The sequence below is a fragment of the Quercus robur genome, chromosome 7 (assembly GCF_932294415.1).
Source record: "Quercus robur chromosome 7, dhQueRobu3.1, whole genome shotgun sequence".
Lineage (NCBI taxonomy): Eukaryota > Viridiplantae > Streptophyta > Magnoliopsida > Fagales > Fagaceae > Quercus > Quercus robur.
Genome location: NC_065540.1, coordinates 18,118,340 through 18,140,661, shown reverse-complemented (window position 1 = coordinate 18,140,661; position 22,322 = coordinate 18,118,340). Strand labels below are relative to the sequence as shown.

At 34.9% G+C, this 22,322-nt stretch overlaps 3 protein-coding genes across 3 annotated transcripts; 2 read left to right on the top strand and 1 right to left on the bottom strand.

The window, feature by feature from the left end:
- The first annotated feature begins 3,207 nt into the window (after positions 1-3,207).
- On the top strand, positions 3,208-9,784 carry LOC126692602 (protein PIN-LIKES 6). Its single transcript, XM_050388268.1, has 11 exons — positions 3,208-3,453; positions 3,774-4,094; positions 4,257-4,336; positions 4,431-4,555; positions 5,191-5,312; positions 5,506-5,712; positions 6,699-6,773; positions 7,039-7,139; positions 7,895-7,947; positions 8,058-8,246; positions 9,492-9,784. Exons 2-11 carry the CDS (start codon positions 3,888-3,890, stop codon positions 9,611-9,613), a joined length of 1,281 nt encoding a protein of 426 aa, XP_050244225.1. The 5' UTR covers positions 3,208-3,453; positions 3,774-3,887; the 3' UTR covers positions 9,614-9,784.
- Positions 9,785-10,905: 1,121 nt separating this feature from the next.
- On the bottom strand, positions 10,906-14,050 carry LOC126692601 (uncharacterized). The gene is made up of 2 exons (XM_050388267.1): positions 13,740-14,050; positions 10,906-12,770 (listed from the first exon to the last, which is right to left on the bottom strand). The coding sequence occupies exon 2, from the start codon at positions 12,762-12,764 to the stop codon at positions 11,043-11,045; it is 1,722 nt and encodes a 573-aa protein (XP_050244224.1). The 5' UTR covers positions 12,765-12,770; positions 13,740-14,050; the 3' UTR covers positions 10,906-11,042.
- A 746-nt stretch (positions 14,051-14,796) lies between these two features.
- Positions 14,797-21,946, top strand: LOC126692600 (uncharacterized). The gene is made up of 11 exons (XM_050388266.1): positions 14,797-15,254; positions 15,345-15,654; positions 16,486-16,528; positions 16,632-16,694; positions 16,802-16,880; positions 17,065-17,110; positions 17,209-17,307; positions 18,221-18,289; positions 18,392-18,716; positions 19,584-19,717; positions 20,197-21,946. Exons 1-11 carry the CDS (start codon positions 15,247-15,249, stop codon positions 21,211-21,213), a joined length of 2,193 nt encoding a protein of 730 aa, XP_050244223.1. The 5' UTR covers positions 14,797-15,246; the 3' UTR covers positions 21,214-21,946.
- The last annotated feature ends 376 nt before the right edge of the window (positions 21,947-22,322 follow it).

The window sequence follows — 22,322 nt, the reverse complement described above, 5'->3', positions numbered from 1 at the left end:
ATAAGACAGTTTGTAACAAATTTATATACGGAAGTCATTTTGGTTTTGTCCCATAAAGTTAAAAATTTTGAATTTGGACTTTTAATGTTATGTATACTTAGTACTTTGGTTTGACTACTTCCTATTTAAGTTTGTTACTCCTAAAGGTGGCCTTTACATGTCACTTAAAAGTTTTAAAACTAAAACGACCACCTGAGCTGGGTCGAATCAAAGTGCAATAGAGATAGAGATGTGATCAACAGAGAAAAGAAGAGTCATCCAGAGTTCTTTCCAGTGTGCGTTGCGTAAGTATAACGCGTCGGCCTTTATTATGTGTCTGCGTTGCCAAACAGAACACGTCTCAAATGAGAAACCGATCATGTGTCAAAACTGCCAATACAATACTTACTTACCAAGCAAGAAAAATAAAATAGCCTTCTTTCAAGGGCTACAAGTCACAATCTGTTCCATACCCCATCAAAAGTGACTTATATTAATTTTGAGTGCTTTCAAAAGCAAGAACCTTTACTTTATTATTTACTCTAACTTTCAAACTGTAAACTCTGCTTTCTTATTAGCTAGTCTTTTCTTTTTTCTTTTTCTATTTTTTTAAATCCCCTCAAAAAAAAAAGTTGTCTTTTTTTAAAAAATTTTATGATATATATGGAAAATGGAATATTAGCTAGCCTAATAATATATCTATCTCAAAAAAGAAAAAGCTAGCCTACCATCTTCAAAGTACGATAGCAATTAGCATCTCTCTTAATTTCCACTCTTTTAATAAATGGGAATAACAGCAAGGGGGAGTTTTACTATTACCGCTTAATTTCCTTTTCAATATTACTTCATTAAAGTAGGGTTTTTTTTTTTTTTTTGAATTGCAACTTGTTCCATTATCAGCATTCATTTTCTTTTGTTTTCTAAGACAGGTTCGATTATCGATGTTTATTTCTACTCCACATGGATACTAAGTATCCATTTGGATCTGCATTTGCGGATCTACGTTTGCGTTTCTTTCCTTTTTTTTTCTTCTTTTTTTCCAGCAGTATGTTTTGACTTTTCAGCAGTGAACTGTGTACTTATGCACTGTTCACGAGTTCTACAAACTTTACTTTTTAGCAACTTTTTCATTAAAAATGAGTCTCACGATACTATTCACACATTTAAAAATTATTTTGCTACAATGTTTTCAGTTTCAGCAAAATAAGTTCAATCCAAACGGACCTTAATTGTCATCATCTTGTCAAAAATAGAAATTCTAGCTACAAATTGAAAAGACATTATATATGTGAAGCAATAATTTCTAATGATGTAATATTGTAAAACGTGACGACTCTAATTATTTCTAATGATGTAAATAGAAACAGTAGACATTAAGGCTAGCTAGGAAAAAAGAGCTACTCTATCCTGAAATAGAATGTATGAAAAATGAGGGAAAAATAAGAAAAAAGGAACAAATTATTAAATTAAAAATATCATCCAATAATTTTAGCTTTTGAAATTAGTTAGCTGATTGACACAATCGCTTTTCAAACCTCACCCTACCTTACAGTCAAACCACTTTTCAAGGCTCAGTCAATTGAGACCGAAAGGTTCAGCTGGGTTGTTATGCATTGCTTCAATTTTTTTAATCATGTGTCCTGCTTCCAGTGTTGGTTTGGTTCTAATTTTATTATTATTATATAATTATAGGTGAAATACTATCTAACATTCTCACTTGCCAGCACATATAAATGGTGGGAAGTGATGCATGCTCTGGGTTAACCAAGATTTGCAATGAAAAATTAATAAATGTTAGATCCAAAAGTTGAATTAAATGGTTCGTAATTTCACATTAATTTCATGCATATGTGTCAGTCAAGGCCATTGATACCTTCTCTGAATACTAAAATAATCACACCTCGAATATTTATGTTTGGGAATGAACTCTTCATGGTGAATCTTTAATCTTATGACTTGTCCAGATGTAATATTCTCATTCCATCAGTTGAACATTTTGAATTAAAAAAAAAAAAAAAGGGAAGAAGAATAAGAAGGAAGTCGACATTCTGATAAAAGAAAAAATGAAGTTGAACGTTTAACATTTTTAATTTATTCGTGGGCAAAATAAATAAATAAAGGAAAAAAGCCATAATAAAATAAAGGAAAAATAACATTTAACAAAAATATGTTAGGAACGCAATTTTTTTTTTCTAATTAGAGACCTGATAAGTTTTAATTGGAAGTTGAAACATCTTTGAGTCATTGTTAATATTACTTTTATTAAATCACAATAAATAAATAAATATATATATATATATATATATATATGTGAGTGCCTTTGAACTTAGGCCGTGTTTGGTTCGAAAAAAATGAATATTTGAAAAATATTGTTTGCATTTATGGGCATCTGAAATGATAGAAAATATTGGTCAATCGAAAATTATTTTTCAATTAATTGTAAAATAACGACACTTATGACTGAAATTAATTTACTCTTTCATTCTCTACTTTACCCAAAACTTATCAATCAAACTTTCACCCTCACCCACTACGAACGTCTTTGGTCTCTACTCTCTAGTGGCTGACCGCAACCATTACCACTGGCGACCACTGCCCACCACATTGATCATGATTTTTTTTAATCTAAATTTTTCCTTCTTTATATTATATATGTGTTTGGAAGATGAGAAAATGTAAGAAAATAGTAGAAAATATATTTTTCATAGCATTTTTAGGAATGTAAACAAACAATCGAAAATATTTTTTGCAGTATTTTTAAAAACACAACCAAATACTCCAAAATAATTTATTTTCCAAAAAAAAAAAAAAAAATCCTTTGATTAGGATTTCTAGAATGAGGTCATCTTATTTTTAGTATTATCGTTTGAATTAAATTATAGAAAGTTCAAAATCAACAAGATTACGAACATGGTTTCGAGTTTTCTTGATTCCTACTACTACTAGTGCATTGTTATTATAAAAAAATATGTAAAAAAATAAATAAATAGAGGGAAAGGACACGTGGGAGGCAGTAAATGCACCAAAATATGTTGGTGGATTTTGGGATTTTGAGAACCGGGAAAAAAAGTGTGAATACGACACCCGAGGAAATTTCCGTTCGTACGGAATACCAGACAAGTATTAAACCAAAGGGTAAATTCGACAATTACTCCCATAGCGGCAAGGGTATCCCTGGTAACTAAATCCCCAACCTATATTAGAGTCACGGTCACGGTTCTCATTCTCATAAAAACCAAAAACCAAATACCAAATAAAAAAAAACTTTGATTGGAAGGTGACAAAGTGATAACAAAAAATAAAAAAACCAAAGCAACTGATTTTGATTTATCGGATTTTAGAGGCAACTAAGAAGTCGCTTCTTTCTTTGAAAGAAAAACGAAAAACAAAAGAAGGGGAAGCTTAACAGATTTGTGTGGATTGATTCGAGTTGAAGAAGAAAGTGTTTGGAAGCTACTTGGGATTTCAATACGTGTAAACATTCTCTTCCTTTGTTTCTATCTTCTATGCCTTTTCCTTTCATATTTTTCGTATTTTAAATTCTATGCTATTCTCGTTGGATTCAGATTATACACGTGAATTGCCACCGATCTAACTGTATTTCCTCTTTTTATACTGTATTTTTGTATTTTCTTTCCAGCTCCAAATTCCTTTACAATACTCTTTTATTGTTCTTCTTTGAAAAAATAACAGTGAATTCATTCAATTTTTTTTTTTTTTTGGTTTTTTTTCCTTGTTTGGTTCTTTGAATTTATTGTTTACTGATGTATAGTGTTTCTGGAATTTGATGACAGGCTTTTTTGGGTTTTTGAATGGTGAAGATTTTTATGAGGGAAGCTGCGAGTAGTTGTTAATTAGTCTCCGGTGAATGTGCCACGGAGGGGTGTGTGTTTTGTTAGGTAGACGGTATGGAGAGGTTTTTATCGGCGGTGGCGATGGTGAATCAGGCGGCTGCAGAAGCCGGGGTGGGAGTGGCCGGAGAGTCTCTTTTAGGGACTATTAAAATCGCGGTGTTGCCGATAGCAAAGGTCTTCACAATGTGCTTTTTGGGATTCCTTATGGCTTCCAAATATGTCAACATTTTGCCTGCTAGTGGAAGGAAACTTTTAAATGGGGTAATACTCATCAACCCCAAAATTTCGAGACTAATGCTTGTTGTTGTTGTTGAATATGTCATGCTGAGACTCACTTATTATTAACTTACTCTGCAACTTAGATTTACCTATCAGCAAATTTGAAAACCATAATTCATTGTTCCCACTACTTGTGTAATGCAGCTGGTCTTTTCACTTTTACTTCCATGTTTGATATTCTCTCAACTTGGTCAAGCTATCACCATTGAGAAAATGCTTGAATGGTAACAATTGTACTTTTCAATCTATGTTTTCAAAGCACCACAATGATTTTTTTTTTTTTTCTTTCTTTTTAATTACAATTTCATTCATTTGCAGGTGGTTTATTCCTATGAATGTTATTCTGGGTAGCATGTCAGGATCCTTAATAGGTTTCATTGTTGCATCGCTTGTCCGTCCACCATACCCTTTTTTCAAGTTTTCAATCATACAAATTGGAATTGGTGAGCCACTGCATCTAGAACATTCATATACATGAATCACATTTTCTGCAGGCTGTTATTATTCGAAGTTCATTTAAAGCTTTTGGGATTGACATTCCAATTTAGTTCTACTCAGATATAGATGGGTTGTAATTGAGTCTTAAATGATGAGTTAAAGAATCATATCTGATTATTGGACTTAGTGGATACTTATTTGTATTGACTATGAGCCTTTCTAGTGTGAACTTAAGTCTGTGAACAAAGATATTCTGAAATTATGTTTAATGAAAGATATTATAGAGTAAGTTAGGAAAGTAGGTAAGAGAGTGAGATAAGAGGAACCACCGGCTTTATAAATGTGCCTCTACATAGGCAGACCTGTTTATTTGCTCAAAAAAGAAAAAAAAATAAAATGACAAACTCATTGTTAATTTGCATTGATATTGAATTTTTCAACTTTACTCTGGAATCTGGATGGACATATATTACCTAACCTGAATAGATTATCATTATTTTTGTATGACATATTCCACTTACACTTGATGGATTCCAACATTGTACTCTGATATATCTATATAAACGACTCTGCCTACTTTGGCTTTCTGCTTTGTACATATTGCTTTATCTTGAATTCTGTGTATTGACATTGAATACAGGCAATATTGGGAACGTACCACTTGTATTGATTGCGGCTCTATGCAGAGACAAATCTAATCCTTTTGGTGACTCAGAAAAATGTAGCACAGATGGGACTGCCTATATTTCATTCGGCCAGTGGGTAGGTTTCCAGCAGTTCTTACTTGATCACTAAAGCTTTGATTATTGTTATTCAAGCTTCAAATATGTGGATTAGAAAGCCACATTTTTTTAAATATATAAGCATTTTTTCATCTATCCCTCAATATTTAGTTTTCTATAAGTTTCATCATTACCACGCACTAAAGATTGTGTATATATATAATGTATGTTAGGTTGGCGCCATCATCTTATACACATATGTGTTTCAGATGTTGGCGCCTCCTCCCGGAGGTACCTTTGACATTGAGGATGGAAATCTTCCCATCAAGGACCCTCCAAAGGAAGCCACAGCTGAGCAACTTCCATTGCTTACACACGAGGAGGCAGCATCAGCCAATCCAAAGGAAGAGCATGAGCCAACTGCTTCAGGGAAAGGAAAGGTGAGAACTAATAGATATTCATCGACGACTGTAAGTGTTAGGAAGTGTGTTGCCACAGCAACAATAATTGCTCTTGAAAAGTGTTTCCCTTAGTATCTAAAGCTGCTCCTTTCATGTGTCTTTGGTGACAAAGTAATGACTTTGGAATATTAAATTATCATCTTATTTCTCTGCTGATGTAAAATTATAGAACTTCATCTGTATGTAGATGATTTATTATAATAGGCATGGTGATAGAATACCACTTATCTTAAAAACTCTATAGTCGATACGAAAAGGTGATCTTAATCATTTAATCACTATTCTAACACTTCCCTCACATATAGTCCTAGACTCCCCTCAACAAGTGGGGCCTAACACATGGAATTTTAGTTTTAAATGGGAGGCAAAGCGGATATAGAGTTTGAACTCAGGACTAGCTGCACTAATACCATAATAAACTACCACTTGTCCCAAAAGTTTAAGTTGATATGAAATGATGAATTTAATCATTTGGCCAAAATTAAGGACTAGCAATGATATATATATATTCAAAATTTATCTGTTTTTCATATATAGGTAACAGCTTAAAAAAATGGCCAAAGGAAAGAGTCATCCTCCTATTATGTGTATTAATGAGTATGTATATATTTTATTATAAACTAAATGATGACTGAATGGGCGGATCACAATCATCCTCTTCAGTGACATCTAGCTCTGCACTATGTGCAATGTCAATATAACTTCGTTGAAAACAAATTTATGTCTCTTTGCTAGTTAGGATAGTGAAAAGATGTTGGTAACATGAACATCACATTTTGTAACTATATACATCGCCCCTTTTTGTACTGCTGCTGTGGGTCACATAACATGGGTCATCCAACTATTAGAATTTAGAATCTGATATTTTTTGGTAGTTTCTAAAATCAGGAATCTAATTACCTCTTTTCTAATTGAATATATTTTATTTGTTGGACTGAAAGTTTACATCTTCATATTTGATGCAGTTTAAAGGTTTACTTTTTTTCCTGTATGAGAAGTTGAAGCTGAAGCAAATACTTCAGCCACCTATCATCGCTTCCGTAAGTTTCTACTTATAGAACTTTATCTGGTTAACTTTACCTCTTCAGTAGGTTGATGGAAATCTTACATTTTTCAGTTGCATTCAAAAAATTCTTAATTGAGTCCTTTCTATTTGATAGCTTTTGATTTCCCTACTTAATCTAAGAAGAAATTTCTGATGTTTTACACATTATAAGATACAAGAAAACTAAGGTGTTTGAATGCAAGATCAAGCTAATTGGATATATACCTGCTCTAATAAATGGTATTCACATTTTGATGCAGATTCTAGCCATGTTACTTGGTGCGGTACCATTTTTTAAGCAACTGATCTTCACAGCAGATGCTCCTTTTTTTTTCTTCACTGACAGTTGCATTATTCTTGGGTATGCTTACTATTTCTAGTTGTTTTAGTAAGTTGATATGTTCTTCATTTTTTGTTTAGAGAAGCTTGTAAGCACTATGAGTTCTGACCTGATAGTGTTAAAAATTATAGGTTATTTCTATTGAATGATACTATTAATGCTTTTCCCAAAAAAAATTGAGGATCTCAAAGAGGCATGGTGTTGATTACTTTGGGTCAGATATGCTTTTTAAATGCACATTAAATTTCCTAGAAAGCTTAAATAATGATGATAATGTAGAATGTGTGTGAAATGTATATTCATTGTAACATCTTCCACTGCGTCTGAAACATGATCTCAGAGGAAGTCTTTGGAAATGAAGCTTATTTATGTATATCTCAGCTTTTAAATATCTCATTTACAAATTGGAATTAATTTGTTACTTATATTATTTTGGGTTTGAATTTCTGGTGTAATTGCTACCCTTGTGATTATTAATCACTTGCCTTTGATTTAAAATCCATAAGCTTTAAAGCTAGAATGGAATACTCTAAAAATTTGTACATCACATGGTTGAAATATCTAATGCCAGCTAGCATGGAATTTATAAATCAAAATTTCAAATCTTGTCAAATTTGGAAGGCTTTTGTCGTTTGTCTATTCATTTATTTTCTCTCTTTCAAATTTTTTTTATTAGAATTTATTGTAGATTGAATATGCTGTGACTGAACTAGTGAACTGTTGTTTTTAAATCTCTTATTAGTCTTTATTTTATTAAGAATACTTGTGATTGTCAGGGAGGCCATGATTCCATGCATCCTGTTGGCATTAGGAGGCAACCTTGTTGATGGTGAGTTGACTTTATGCTGATCGTGTTTCCTCTAATCTACTCCTGTGGCTTCATTCTGCTTATTATCAAGGTTGGACCTTGTGTAAAGCTGTGTAATGTGTTACTTGCAGGACCTGGAAGTTCAAAGCTTGGTCTACGGACAACTGCTGCTATTATTTTTGCGCGGTTAGTTTTGGTGCCTCCTGCAGGACTTGGCATTGTCATGTTGGCTGATAAGCTTGGTTTCCTCCCAGCCGGTGATAAGATGTTCAGATTTGTCCTACTTCTTCAGCACACAATGCCGACATCTGTCCTTGCTGGTATTGCCCAATTCTCTTCTCTAGACACATCCCTCAACAAATTTTTGAGAACAGGCACAAAAATTTTGCAAAATATAGACACCTATCGCTTCTGGAGACATTTTGAGCAACCAAGAATTAGTTTGACAATCAAACCATTTCTGGGATGCTGGAAATTAACACAATTGATATTTCTCTTTTCTCCAAACTGCTAAACAATTGATCAAGGATATAGTTTACCTCCAAACTAATTTGAAGGAAATTTCTCCAACCTTTTACGCGATGATTCCAACCACTAATTCAAATATACTTGTAGTCACATGACATTTTTAACGAGTCATGTGACTTTAAAATAATTTAATGAATCATACAATTTTAATAAACACGAATAGTTTTATGAATTGCCACACAGTCCCCCCCCCCCCCCCAAAATTTTTTGAAAAATTTAAATAGTATATAGGATGAACAAAAAATCCCCAAATCACCAATATCATAATTCAATAATTCATAACCAAAAAAATCTCATAGAAAAAAAAGTTCCCTTACGGGGTTACAACAATTTTTATGACTTTTTTAATTGATTAATAAACTATGAGAAAGTGAATTACAATATTTATATTTTTTTCAAAAGATATAATGCAAAATTCTTTTAGAAGCCAATATTGATGACATAACATTGCCAACTCTTAATATTGATATCCCAATTTTTTAAAATTCTCAAACAATGTTTTGAAAAACTTTATTAGTGTAATTTTCAGTTGCATCCAAAAATATGGGATTATCATATTTGTGAGTGGTCAACATGATAAAATCAACATATTAATTCCAATTACTCAAAATCTGGAGATCCGAAATCCTCTTCTTCTTCGAAAAAGGTTAGAATATCATGTTGTAACTTTTTAACTTTTTTGGTTCATATTATATCCTTCTTGACTTAAATATTTAGGTAACAAAGCGCAATTTTTTGTCTACCATGATTTTTTTTTAATAAACCATGTCACATGAAAATTTTTTTTGTTCATGCTTTGGCCCCCCCTAGGCTCAAATCCTGGTTCCGTCCCTATTGCCACATAATGAGTTGAAGAAGATTCCTCCCAATCTGTTAGGAGGAAAACTTTATCTATCAATAAAATAAGGATTGGAACCAAAATTAAGAATATTAGGCTTTAATTAAAGATTGCATTTCGGTGTCTTAATATATAATCTTTGAGCAGCAATATGAACAGGAAAACCTGGTTTTCTTATTAACATATTCCTTGTCTGTAGGTGCTGTCGCCAATTTAAGAGGTTGTGGTAGGGAAGCAGCTGCAGTCCTCTTCTGGGTTCATATTTTTGCTATCATATCAATGTCTGGATGGATTGTTCTCTACCTCAACATTCTATTCTAAAACTGCAGCAAGCTGTGTCGCGAGGCCAAATATTCCACTGTGGTTTTTCTATCTATATCCATATAATCAATGTCAATAGCTAAATTAGTTAGTTGCAAACTTGGAAGTTCTTTTGCTTGTAATGGAAGACGTGATTATGCCCCCTCTTGATAGTAATTACTATTCTTTTTCTTTTCCGTGTTCACAAAATAAATTAACACAAAGAAAAAGGCTAAACATAAATATTGGATCCACTTAATCCGTTGTCACTTGAGTGTTACGATAAACTCATCCTTGTTGCATTTTGTTTTCTGCGACTGATGAAACAGAACTTTTATGGGATAACATAACAGGACTGAGTGCTCACTTTGTTTAACAAACTATCACTCAACAAATATAGCATCAACCATCAACAAATCATTGGCTCTCCATGAAACCCAGTTAGAGTGTGTTTGGAAGTTTGGAAAGATAAGAGATAGAGGGTAAGTGAGAAAAGGAGAGGAGAGGAGAGGAGAGGAGAGGGAAATGGATATCTCTCTTACCCTTTTTTGGATGCCCTTTTTTGGATGTTTTAAAAATTGAGGGGAATGAAATTTTCCAATCCTCTTTCTTTGAATGTTTTAGAAATTAAATAGGAAGAAAAGCTGGGATGGGAAGGAGCACATAATTGATAATTATGACCCTTTTTTACTAATATTGCAGAAATAGATATAAATTGGATGAGTTACAAATGCGGGGTTTGGATTGGAGAGAGAATATATCCTTCCAAATCCCCTCAAACCCCATTTGAAAGAACATCTAAACAAAGTCATTAAACCCTCCTCATCTTCTTCTCTCTACTCCCCTTTTCTCCTCCATCCAAATAGTGTTAGAGTTGCTTTTTCCAAGACTACTAGTGAAAGACCACAAAGTTGAGAAAAGAGATGCTATGAAAGATGGTCAGCAAATTCAAACATTATTATTATTTTATAATAATTCAAACATTATTAAAGGAACTAGCTTGTAGTGTTCAAGTTACAAGAAGCAGTTGATGAATTGATAGGAGCAAGCAGGGACTGAAGTTGAGGAAGATAATACACTAATAATGTTGGCTGTGTAAACAGCGTGCAAGTTTGGGCAACCATTGTATGCTTTTAGAGACTCAAATCAACTTCACATCTCAATAGTTGGCTACTAGGTATCGTAGAAGAAATATCCAGGTGCCGTGCACACAGTACACCATTTAAAAGTTAAGGGAATTCACCTCTCTTTTTTGTACAAGGAGGCATGCGGGGGTAAAGGGTGCCAAACAGGCTCCAAAGTAACACCAAAGATTTGTCAAACCACGATGTACATCCACTAATTGAAAAGTTAAAGCACAACAGCCTGAATATGTCCTTCAGGTCAATAGCACAAACTGCAATGCATAATGCAAAAACAATTGATATATTTACCAGTAGCAAAGAGCTTCCTAGAAAAATGACCACCATCTCCTACTCCTATTCTCCCTTTGGGTGGGTGAGGAGGTAGAAATGTGAATTTGATGATGGCCAGGATCAACAAAGCTGCATTGGTTTGTGGGCTCTCTTCTTTGAATCAGAGGATTGCCTAACCACAACACGAGCACAATGCCCATGAGACCGACAATAGGAGCAGCAGCAAGAAAAAACCATCTCCCCCTACCACCCTCCCGACCAGAGCTATTAGTAGCAGGATCCACATGTAGCAGTTCTCTCTGCTCTGTTCTGCCTTGATTAAGTTCACGCTCTTCATCTGATTCAGCTTCATCAAAGACAACAGAGGAATCGTCGTCACTGACATTTTCCTGCTGGATTTCATGGATTCCCACTCCACCACTATTGTTCTGCTTCCCCTCTTCATAATCTTTGTCATCAGTAGGAAGCTCATACCGACAAAGGGGACATGAATTTCGTGTGCTCAACCACGGCAAGATACATGAAGGGTGATAGAGGTGAAAGCAGGGAAGCTGATTTACTTCGGTGCCAATGGGTAGAACTTCCTTGCATATTGCACATGCTAAGCCTTCATGCTTCTGATGCTCCTCATTAATGACTACACGAGGCAGACTATTTACAAAAGACACGGCTGCAGGAGGTGCTCCTCGTCTAGAGCTTTCAGTCTCAGCAAGATGTACAAGCAGTTCTTCAAAGCCTCTTGCATCAAGATAATCCCCAGAATTCCTGACATAAGGCGGTAACTCTTCTTCCTCTGAGTTAGCAAAGATGGTATGAATAAATGTTTGTGAACCTTGCCTGCCTCTCCAAGTCGGAGCCTCAGAAGTGAAAAAAGTTTGATATTCATATTCAGTTAATGCTTCTGCATCATCTTCAGCATCAGCTTCTTCCCACTCACCTTCTTCTTCTTCTCCTTCTCCTTCTCCCTCTCCTTCTTCTTCTTCTTCTTCCTCTTCTTCTTCTTCTTCTTCTTCATCTTCGTCTTCGTCTTCTTCAGAGTCCCATTGGTCAAGGCCAGCATGCATAGGATCAATATCAGAATCACTTTCAAAATCGCTGCCATCATCTGGTTGAACAGACATTTCACGGTCCAGGAAACTATGTCCATCTACAGAAGCATCAGAATCCCCTCCATAGGCACTAAAAGAAATCGCATCACTCTCACCATGAAAAACCCTGTACTGACCAAAACTGACATTTGATTCACTCTCCCCATAAAGGGAGTCCGGATGATCAAAACCATCACTTTCAGTATCAGAGAGTAGTCGCCGCCATATTCTAGATCCACTTGGGGTAGAGCGGGAACTTGAGTGCTGCAATAACCTAACCGAAGCATCACCATCTGAAGGTTGATCCTCATACCCAGAGACACTTGATTGGTTTTGGCTAGCCTGGTTAATTACATGTGAAAGTTCTTGTGAGAAGTGATATTCAACAGACTCAGAACTGCTGTACCTGGTTCTTCTTCCTCTAGATGCCCTACGCTGATATGAGTCTTGCCTAGGGGTCCAATGATCTTCAAGAATTAAGAATTTACAGTCCCCACATATACCAATGGTCTGGAGGTCACCACTTGCCGCATTTTCAGGAGAAAGGATTCTTTGGCATAAACCACATGCTGCAGGTTGGACAGAATGGTCAACAAAACCACTATTAATGCGGCCATGGGCATTGGACTGAGGCAACTGTTCTGGGATTCTTGGTGTGTCTGCATCCATTTGAAACTGGACCAAAGACCATAAGTTTTTTTTTTTAAAAAAATGGTGACAAATAATCGAAGTGCAATGAAGACTAATAGCGCTGTGTCAATGACAGGCAACATAAGCATAACTATGAGCGGAAACAAATGAGTAATAAAAATTACCGAGAAGGGCAATTCCCCAAACATAATGTTTTCATTATCATATAAATATTTTAAAAAAATTGGAAATTTTTGTCCACCCTTTCCATTAACCATCTTCCTCTTTCCCTCTAGAGACAATGAACTTCCCAATTCCATGCTTCCACTCTCTTTCATTAACCCTTTCATGGCGGACTCTATAACCCATACAACAACCAAGCATTAGTACCAAAAATTGTGGGTCAGCTACGAATCCTTAACAGACTAATTAGCGTTGGCTACTGTATTCTTATCCACCACTCCATTCTATACGAAGTCATACTCTTTGTTACTTCCTTAATTGACACATCCTATTTTACTAATTCTATCTTCACCTACCTTTTTTGGTTCCCTCAACTTGAATTAAACTCACTTTTTCTCTCGCATTCCTATGAACATGACTAAGCAATCTCAAGTGACTCTCCACCAAAGGCATTTCCAAGTAGTATAAGAAAAGAATCACATTATGACAACCTGTCTTTTACAATTACAAGTTCATTCACCTAAAGCTGTGAAGTATTATGAAACCCAATTGGCTGTGTTTCTATGCTACTTCCTAATTTGTCTGCGGCAAAACCAAACTAATTGAGACCAAATTCACAATAATTTTGATACCAACTAAACACGCAAAGAGAAAAGGTGAAACTTTTAAGTTGCCAATTGGGGATGTGCTTTTAAAAAATAGATAAAATCAATCTACAAGTTAAAATTCGAAAGAGATAAGAAAATTTAAGAAAAACCCAGATGCAAAATCATGATTGATGAATATACAATTGCATAAAAAACCAAGGATGAAGCGGTAGTAAATGATTACCAGGAAAACGAGAAAGAGGAATGAGATCTTAGAGAAATTAGCACATGTGGGTGGTTGGGTGGGTTCTCCTCTGAATTAGACGCCAAAAGGGTCTTAATCTTTATCGATGAAGATGGGTCTTTCAGTCTTCACTCTTCAGCTTCAATACAGAGAAAAAGCCAGGAATGAAATTACCAAGCAAATGACATAATAGGGTCATCAGATTGATTTGAACAAAGAAAAGACTTTTTAAAAAGTCTTTGGATGCTATTCCTATTCCTCGCTCAAACCAAAAAAGTGGACCTCTTCAATTTCACAATTCTCACTACTTTACAAAACAAAACAAAATTACTTCTAATTTTTTTTTTAAAAGAAAGTTTGGACGCGTAGCGTTTCCTTACTTATTTAATTATCAAACTAACACATTAATTGATTTTTGATGTAGGTGGGTATTGAACTATTAAAAACTTTACTAATTGGTACCTACAAAAAATACTCCTAATATACTACTACGATTACTACTTTTTTTAGTTTGGAATTTAATGGAGACTTTCAGGACTTAAAGTCATTGCATAGCAAAGACAACGCAATTCACTTTTTTTTCTTTCTTTCTTCCTCTGCTTACTTTACCTTCCAAGTTCCAATTGAGGTTAGGTCTTGCCAGGAAAAAATACGTGGACACAATTTGTGTGTTACAATTTTTTTTTTTTTTTGGTCACAATCCTTATATGGCATAGTGAATAGTATTACAAAAATTACTAAGAAATTTATGAAAAAGTAAGCAAGTAGATAATCAAAATTTTGGTAAAAAGATAGGTACAAAAGAGTTGTCGTCCATAAGAATCGGTAAACTGACAAAAGTTGTTTGTTACACCGTTACTCTAATTATTACTAATTTGTCGGATTGAAATGGACCATCCTTTTTAACTTAACAATGTTTGATGCAGAATTCATTTGGGCCTTCATGAGTCCAGCCCATCTTCAGTCTAATCTACACCACTGAAGTAGTATAAGAAGCCCATTGTTACTCTTTTCTTTAAAAAAAAAAAAGTAATTGTGAGTCAATATTAATTCTGAAATTCTCATGTGAACCCCAGTGGGTTTCTGGGGCAAGTAAAGGTGATGAATGATGCTACTCTCTCTCTCTCTCTCTTAAGTCATAACTCTTCCTCCTTCTAATCTAACCAGTAACCAGTAACCACACCTCCCCTTCCTCCATTATACTCTCACATTGTTATAATTGGAAGCCAAATAAAATAATAATAATAAAAAACCAAACTTTATTTTTTATTATTTTGAGGTTTTACTTTTAATGTTATTTCCTAGTCTGGGATTTTTCATATCTCCTTAAACAGAAACCAAACCAAGCCACATCCATTTCCATTTCCATTTCCATTTGCTTAGCTGTACCTGAATCATGTTTTCTCTCTCTCTCTCTCACATCACATTCCTCATTTCCTCTATTTTCTATATAACTGAATAGCTAAAACGATCACTGCTGTCTCGTCCTTCTCTGCAATCCCTACCAATGTCCAGGTGAGTTTACTTCTCAGAAGCCATTCTTCATTTTGTTCTTCAAAATCTGAAAATGGGTTCCTAATATTTGTGTAAAATATACAAATGTAGGAAAAAATTAAGAAAGCCAATATGGAGGGAGGGCCACAGGAGGAGCCCGCGGATATCAGCGTCCAAGGCCCAGAATGTGAATGTGAATGTGAATGAGACTCACCCTAATTTTGGGGTCTCACACTCTCACTCCAAAAGCTCAAAACTTAGTGGAAGTGATGCTCAGGCTCAGGCTCAGACTCAGACTCAGACTCAGGGACCAGCGACAAGGACAAGGGCCACAAAGAAGAGAAGACTCAAACCACTTCAAGATGTTGCTTCAACTTCTACTTCTCTTTCACCCCGACCACTACAACAACAACAACAAAAGGTCCTATTTTTGTATTGTCCCCCCCATTATTTACATTTTATTTTATTATTAATAACAATGGTGTAACAAATTTTTCATGTTGGTTGCATTTCCATGTGGGTATCATTTATTATTGTTATTATATCTTTTCCTGTTCACAAAATGTCAACTTTGTTGTTGTGGTGCGCTTTTGTTTTTTAGGAGAAAGTGAAAGTACAAGCAAGGGTCTAAACGAAACGTGGTACCCGTTTCTGTTAACCGTTACTAATGACTTCGATCTGCACAATGCCATAATTGTCTCTTCTTTCACGGCTTCTGTTAACATAAATTTACTAATACTTGGCTCAACTATAAAGTTTTTTGTGATTGAATGAGAGACCTGATTCAAATCCTCCCTACACCAAGATCATTTGGTTTCTTGGCCCGATGTTATCATCATGGAGTGGAGTGGAGTGGACATCATAGGTTCAAATCCTATCGTCTCTACAAAAATTTATAAAAAAAAATACTTAATTTGCAATAAGAATTGATGCCCATTCTTCTGTGTATCATAATATGAGCATTAGTTTTCACCCAGTTACAATTTCAAAGGCACTGACACATCCCACTTTAATTTCAGCACCTCCTTATTTTCTGACATTACTTTAATTTTCAATCACTCACAAAGCATTAACGCTAATGCAATGAACTGACTAAACAAAATGAAATTGTGTTCCAAGTAACTAGTTGTTCATGGTTCCCATGATGCTGTGCTTGTTTTTGGTCTTCAAAGTTGGTTGTGTAAGATAATATTAATCCCCCACCATGTTCTGCAAGTTTTATTCTCATCATCCCATTTGAACTGACATGCAGGGTGGCACAAAACCCATTTACAAAGATCATCATACTGATAGTGGTGAGTCCTTTTGCTCCACCGGAGTTAGAATTGTAAATTATGCACTTTTGGGTTTCTATCACAATGGTGTTATAATTATGTGATTCATTTGTTTCTATGTCAGATCAACCAGTTGTTGCACGGAGTGAAGATAGCCCAAGACATGAAGATCACGCTACCTACACCAGTTAGCTCCTTTTCTTTATGGATATTGCGAATTGTAGAACCATTAACTTAATTCAGTGTTTGTGACAATGGAAACTTCATATATAACATAGACACTTCTTGCATCAGATAAACCATCCTGCATGCCATCTGCACCATGGATGCCAGAAAAACGTATTCTTGAGCTTGTTCTTGATGTCTTACAAAGGTGCTTATTGTTTTATTACTTTCTTTGTGTTCATATTTTAGAGCATTCTTAAAGGTGGTGAGAAAAGGTCTTTGAATTGATTAAATATAGCAAGGAAGTATCATAAATTATGGTAAATGAGAATGATTCTATTATAAATTCCTGATTCATTGCTTATATTGAAATGCATTCTTTTTACATTTAGGAGAGACACACATGAAATATTTGCTGAACCAGTTGACCCAAATGAGGTATGTATTTGCTTATCAGTTCCTCTCATCTTATATCACGGACACTGCTATTTCCCCTTCTTGTTCAATATATTGATGGAGATTTGTGTTCTTATAAGGCTGAAGATTACTATGAAATCATTGAAGAGCCTATGGATTTTGGCACTATGAGGGCTAAACTTCATGAGGGAATGTATAGAAGTCTTGAACAATTTGAGGTTTGCTTGCTTCTTCAAAATTACATCTCTGAATTGAATAGGAAGGCATTCTTCTTTTTTCACCATACATCAACTGGTAACATCTCTAATTGTGGGTTTGTAAACTTAAAAATTCAGCTATTTGATATCATATTCCTGAAAGTGTGTATTCTGTAATGTGTCAGATCTTGCTAGAGTGCCCTTCTCTTGTTGTACCAAAGATATCTACAAAACTTAGAACATAAATACATTACTCTGTTTCAAAAAAAGTTACTAATTTTTTTTTTTGAAAAGTAATAAAATCTTATTCAAACAGTAAAAAAGAGTCACCCAAGTATGCACGACATATACAACTGGGGAACAGTTACTAATAGTATGCATGACATATCCTCTTTAATAGAATGCTCAGACTAATCTGTTTCTTCATTCAGGGTCAACTTATCTGTTTCAATTTAAAAAGTCATAGGTCAGATAATCTTAGGATTTCTAACATTCAGTGTCATAAAACATTGAACTGCAACTTTCTTGTTTCTAACTCCACTTTTTTGATTTCTGCACAAATTTATTACAATTTTATATGATCACATGGTGATAATTCTTTCTAATCTGGCTCAAATTTACAATAGTTGTTACATATGATCATATGGTGATAATTTGGGCTCAAATTTACAACGGTTGTTATATATGATCTTGGAGGTTGTGTAAACTATTTGTTTACACAATATTGATATTCTTTGTTTCTCTATTTTTCTTTGGATTCCTTTCTAATGATCCAGGACTTAATCCTGGACATGAAGGATAAAATATAAAGATCAAGTTTATTAAGTGTGAAGAAATCAATTTATTTGGCTGTTAAAGATGTGCATCTGTTGCATTATTAGAACAGCACGAAAATCTGATTATCTAACTGGTTATTGTTTGGACTTCTCTGCAGAATGATGTATTTTTAATACCTAAAAATGCGATGCATTTTAATTCTTCAGCTACCATTTATTTCAGACAGGTATAATCATTTAATCTCTGCAAAAAAACTGTAGCAGTAGTTTTTCAATGATAAAATCTAGATTCTCTTCATCTGCTGAACAACAGCCCTTCATTTTTACAGGCTCGCGCAATACATGAACTAGCTACAAAGATTTTCCATGTTCTGAAAACTGATCCTGAGAATTTTGAATTGGAGTTCTCAGATACAAAAAGAAGACGAAGAAGAAGTGGTAGGAGGCCCCAAAGTGAAGCTGGGGGTTCAATTAAGACCTCTCTTCCTATGCTTCCCACAAATGTAAAATCCAGTAGCATGACGATTGATATATCCTCAAATACAATACCATCATTTCGCAATTCATCAAATCTGGGGAGAAGTTTCCAACTAAATTCTCAGTGCTCTGGTATTGCTACTCGTTTTGATGCAATAGATCCTGCACTTCTTTTTGGTAAGAGAGCAAATCTGTTCCTACATTCTAATCTTAAAATTTCATATGCATCTGTGTAGATGCAAGTGATTATTTCTTGTGAGAATATTAAATATATGGGAAAAGTAATATATGGGATCTGTGTAGATGCAAGATCCTCCCGACTTTGTTTATATATCTGAGTCATAAGTAATAGGAAAAGAAGACCAAATATAGGATTTTCTTATCTGGAATATATGGAAATCATCCTAACTCACTGAATTTTATAAGTTGTTAAATTCACTAATACATGGTAGCTGGCTGTTGCCCAAACAAATGTGTCAAATTTTTCCAGTGTGATTGCACATCCCTTTTTTTGAGACATCTCTATCCTCACTTTAGTCAGCATGCCCCTGAACTTCAGGAAGCAATTGAAGGGTCATCTTTTGCATTATATACAATCCTAAAATTACTCTAATCAGCAACTCTTTTGTCCTTCCATTTTAAGTGATACTAGATAGAACTTTGTATTAAGAATGCCGTCTTATTTGTATGGGTAGATTATTTTGTTATTATGGTGACATTCAGGAAATATTCTTGATGGTTCTTCCAGAATAATCACTGGTTCACCTAGCTGTTTACCAACTTTGCAACTAAAATTTTCAACATTTGTCATCAGTTCTGGTTTTTCATAGAATCCAACTTCTTTTTTTTTGTTTGCACTAAATAATTCTTACTGTATTGGTTTAAGCTTTTTAAAATATCTAATGGAATACTTCTTAAAAATTTAGTTCTGGCTATGATTTCCTTTTATTTTCTCTTCTGTATGCTTCAACAGTTATTTGTACGTCCATGCACTACTTGAATGAAGTTGAAGTCGAAACCTAATAGCCTTTTCTTTTCTGACAGGTGCAAAAGATGGTAGAAGATTTAGCTCTTTTGAAGTAGACCGCCGTTGTACATATAGACCTTGGATGTCTTTCCTCAATGAGAATGAATCAAATTTTTCAACAATTTATAGTTCTTTGAAACCACTTGAGCATGTAAGCTCTTGCAAATCCAAACTTGTTGATTTTATTTGATACAGATAATATGCCCTCATGTGCACTAGAAAATACGTGAGACCAATGATATAGATAGCCCATGTTGCCCAATAATATGTGTTATGCATGTATTAACGAAACCTACTTTATGTGGTGGCTGCCACCTTTACCAAATACCAGTGATGTCCAAATCTACTAGCTTTACATGATTCCCCTTTCTTTATTCATACCTTTATTTATATTTTTAACCTTTTGGTGGGACAACACATAATTCATGCATTTATGCCAAGAGGGTTCTGCCAAGAACTTTAGCCCAACTATCTAAGAGTCTAGACAAAGAGGGCAGAAGGTGCATTCTGACATGAAAAAATGCATCCAGCTTCTAGGCGTTTGCCCCCCTAAAAAAAACAACTAAGTTTTCATTTTTGTGTGGTTCACAAATCAACCATGAAGGCTGACAAATTTTTATTATGTTGTAGGTGAGTCAGCAGGAGATTGGTTATAGAGAAAGCTTGATGCTATTTGTTGAAGGTTTGGGACCAACAGCCAAAATGATTGCTGAGCGAAAGTTGCTTGGACTGTCAGCTGATACATCCAATTACCAGACTTCCAATTATTGGTTCCCAGCTCAAAAATGTCATGCTGACATGGCATCTAACCCTGCCCAATGGGGGCCTAGTACTCTTAATACCATAAGCAAAACCCCAACATCTCAGAATTTCCTGGACCACCACTATGGGAAACCATCTCTCTTAAAAAACTCCTGTGACACAATGAATTTGGGGGATGCTGGCAAAGGAAAAGAGGCCAACGTTGGGGAAGTTCATGCCAGTGATGAGAAGAAATTTCTCAATGTTCTTGGCAAGAACAAAATTTATGAGGATCGGAGTTGGGATTTTCCATTTGGTTCATATTCCTCCACAGCTGGTACTGGAGATTTGAATTGCTTGGGTGCTGAATTTCCAAACACGGGCAACAAGTCAACAACATTGGAAATGAACAAGGGCAATTTTGATCATCAAGCACAATTATTGGATTCAGCTTCTGAGTTTATTAAGTCAACTGAGTTGGAATCTTTATCGAAAAACAGTTACGCTTCTCTGTCTTCATGGCCTCTACGAACCTTGGGCAGGAATGGACTGTCAAGTTTTAGTCAAACTAAGGACTCCATGCACAACTCAAGTTTGGAATATCTGGCAGGTCATGACCAAGCCATAGCTGCACAAGGCCCTGGTGATGGAGTTTGGAGCTCATCCAAGTCAGGTCAAATTTTGAAATCAGACCAACCCGTGCCACAGGCTTCCCAATTTATTTTTGATCTGCCATATTTGAAAACACGTCTTGACCAGATGAGTGCATGTAGTGAGGGGACCTCTAGAGCCAAAATGACTTACCAAACTTCTTCAACCTGTACTCGTCAAGTAGAGCCTCATAGTGATAATCAACAACCATCTTCAATAGGTAGTCATCATACTGATTTAGCTCTTCAGCTGTAAGAAATATGTAGGACTCTAGTTTATGGAAACATAGAGCGATAAAAGTGAATATTGATTTCCAAAGTAGTGTTCTTTCATCATTTTCTTGTTCTATGATTAGCTATGCTTGTGTTGAACCAGATATAGCTTGCCAAGTAAATCAACTAAACGTAGAAAAGGATTTCCAAATTCCAATGTTTGTCAAGAAACCAAAAGAAGTAGCTAGTGAAAACATTTTTCAGCATTTATACCATTTTATGTAATGGGATATAACTGGACCAGGCAGCTAGGCTTACACCTTGGTCAACTAAAGAACCAGAGGGAGGTTGGTACTATAATAATCTGTGACGTTGCATTGTGATATCCGAAGTTACTTATGTTTACAACTGATTCTTTGGCTAGATAGAAGGCGTGAATGGTTAATGGTTGTTGTTGCGATGGGGTGGGGGCCATCATAATTGGGAGGTGTTGAACAACAGAATTTGATCCACTTCAACAGCTCCCCCTTCCCTTTGTTTGTCTATGCAATCATTTCAGGGAATTTGACTTATATTCATGATCTGACTTTATTCCCTCACTCGTTATTTTTTCTCGATATTTATATGCAAGAAGCCACGTAAAAGCGATGAGGATAATACGTGTGACATTCTGTTTATAAACCTAATTGAAGTCGCATACAAGTTTCCTTGGGTGGGGTAGAATGATTGATATTATGTTTAGTAATTTGATTGGACTGTTTCTAAATGGAGCTACATTATTTGCAGTTTAGACATTGTTTCGTATCTATTACTCCCAATTATTTTGGTAAGAAAATGACCTATATTAATTAATATAAAAATCTTGCTTTGAGAGTGCATTTTCACTGGGCCCAGAACTAATATTTGTGGGCTATCATTCAAATCAAAAAATTAATCTGACTGTCAAATAAAAAGGTGTAGTGGGTCACACTCTCTCTTTAGTATCAAGAAAGAAAAAAAAAAACTGTTATCTTGCACCAAAAAACACAATAATTTCGATTATTCAATCCCATGGATGAGAAAAAATAAAGAAGGGTAAAATATTCCAACATTTTCAAGTTTAGATAAGGATATTACGGTTTCTTATATGGTTGTTTCTTTCATATTTTATGT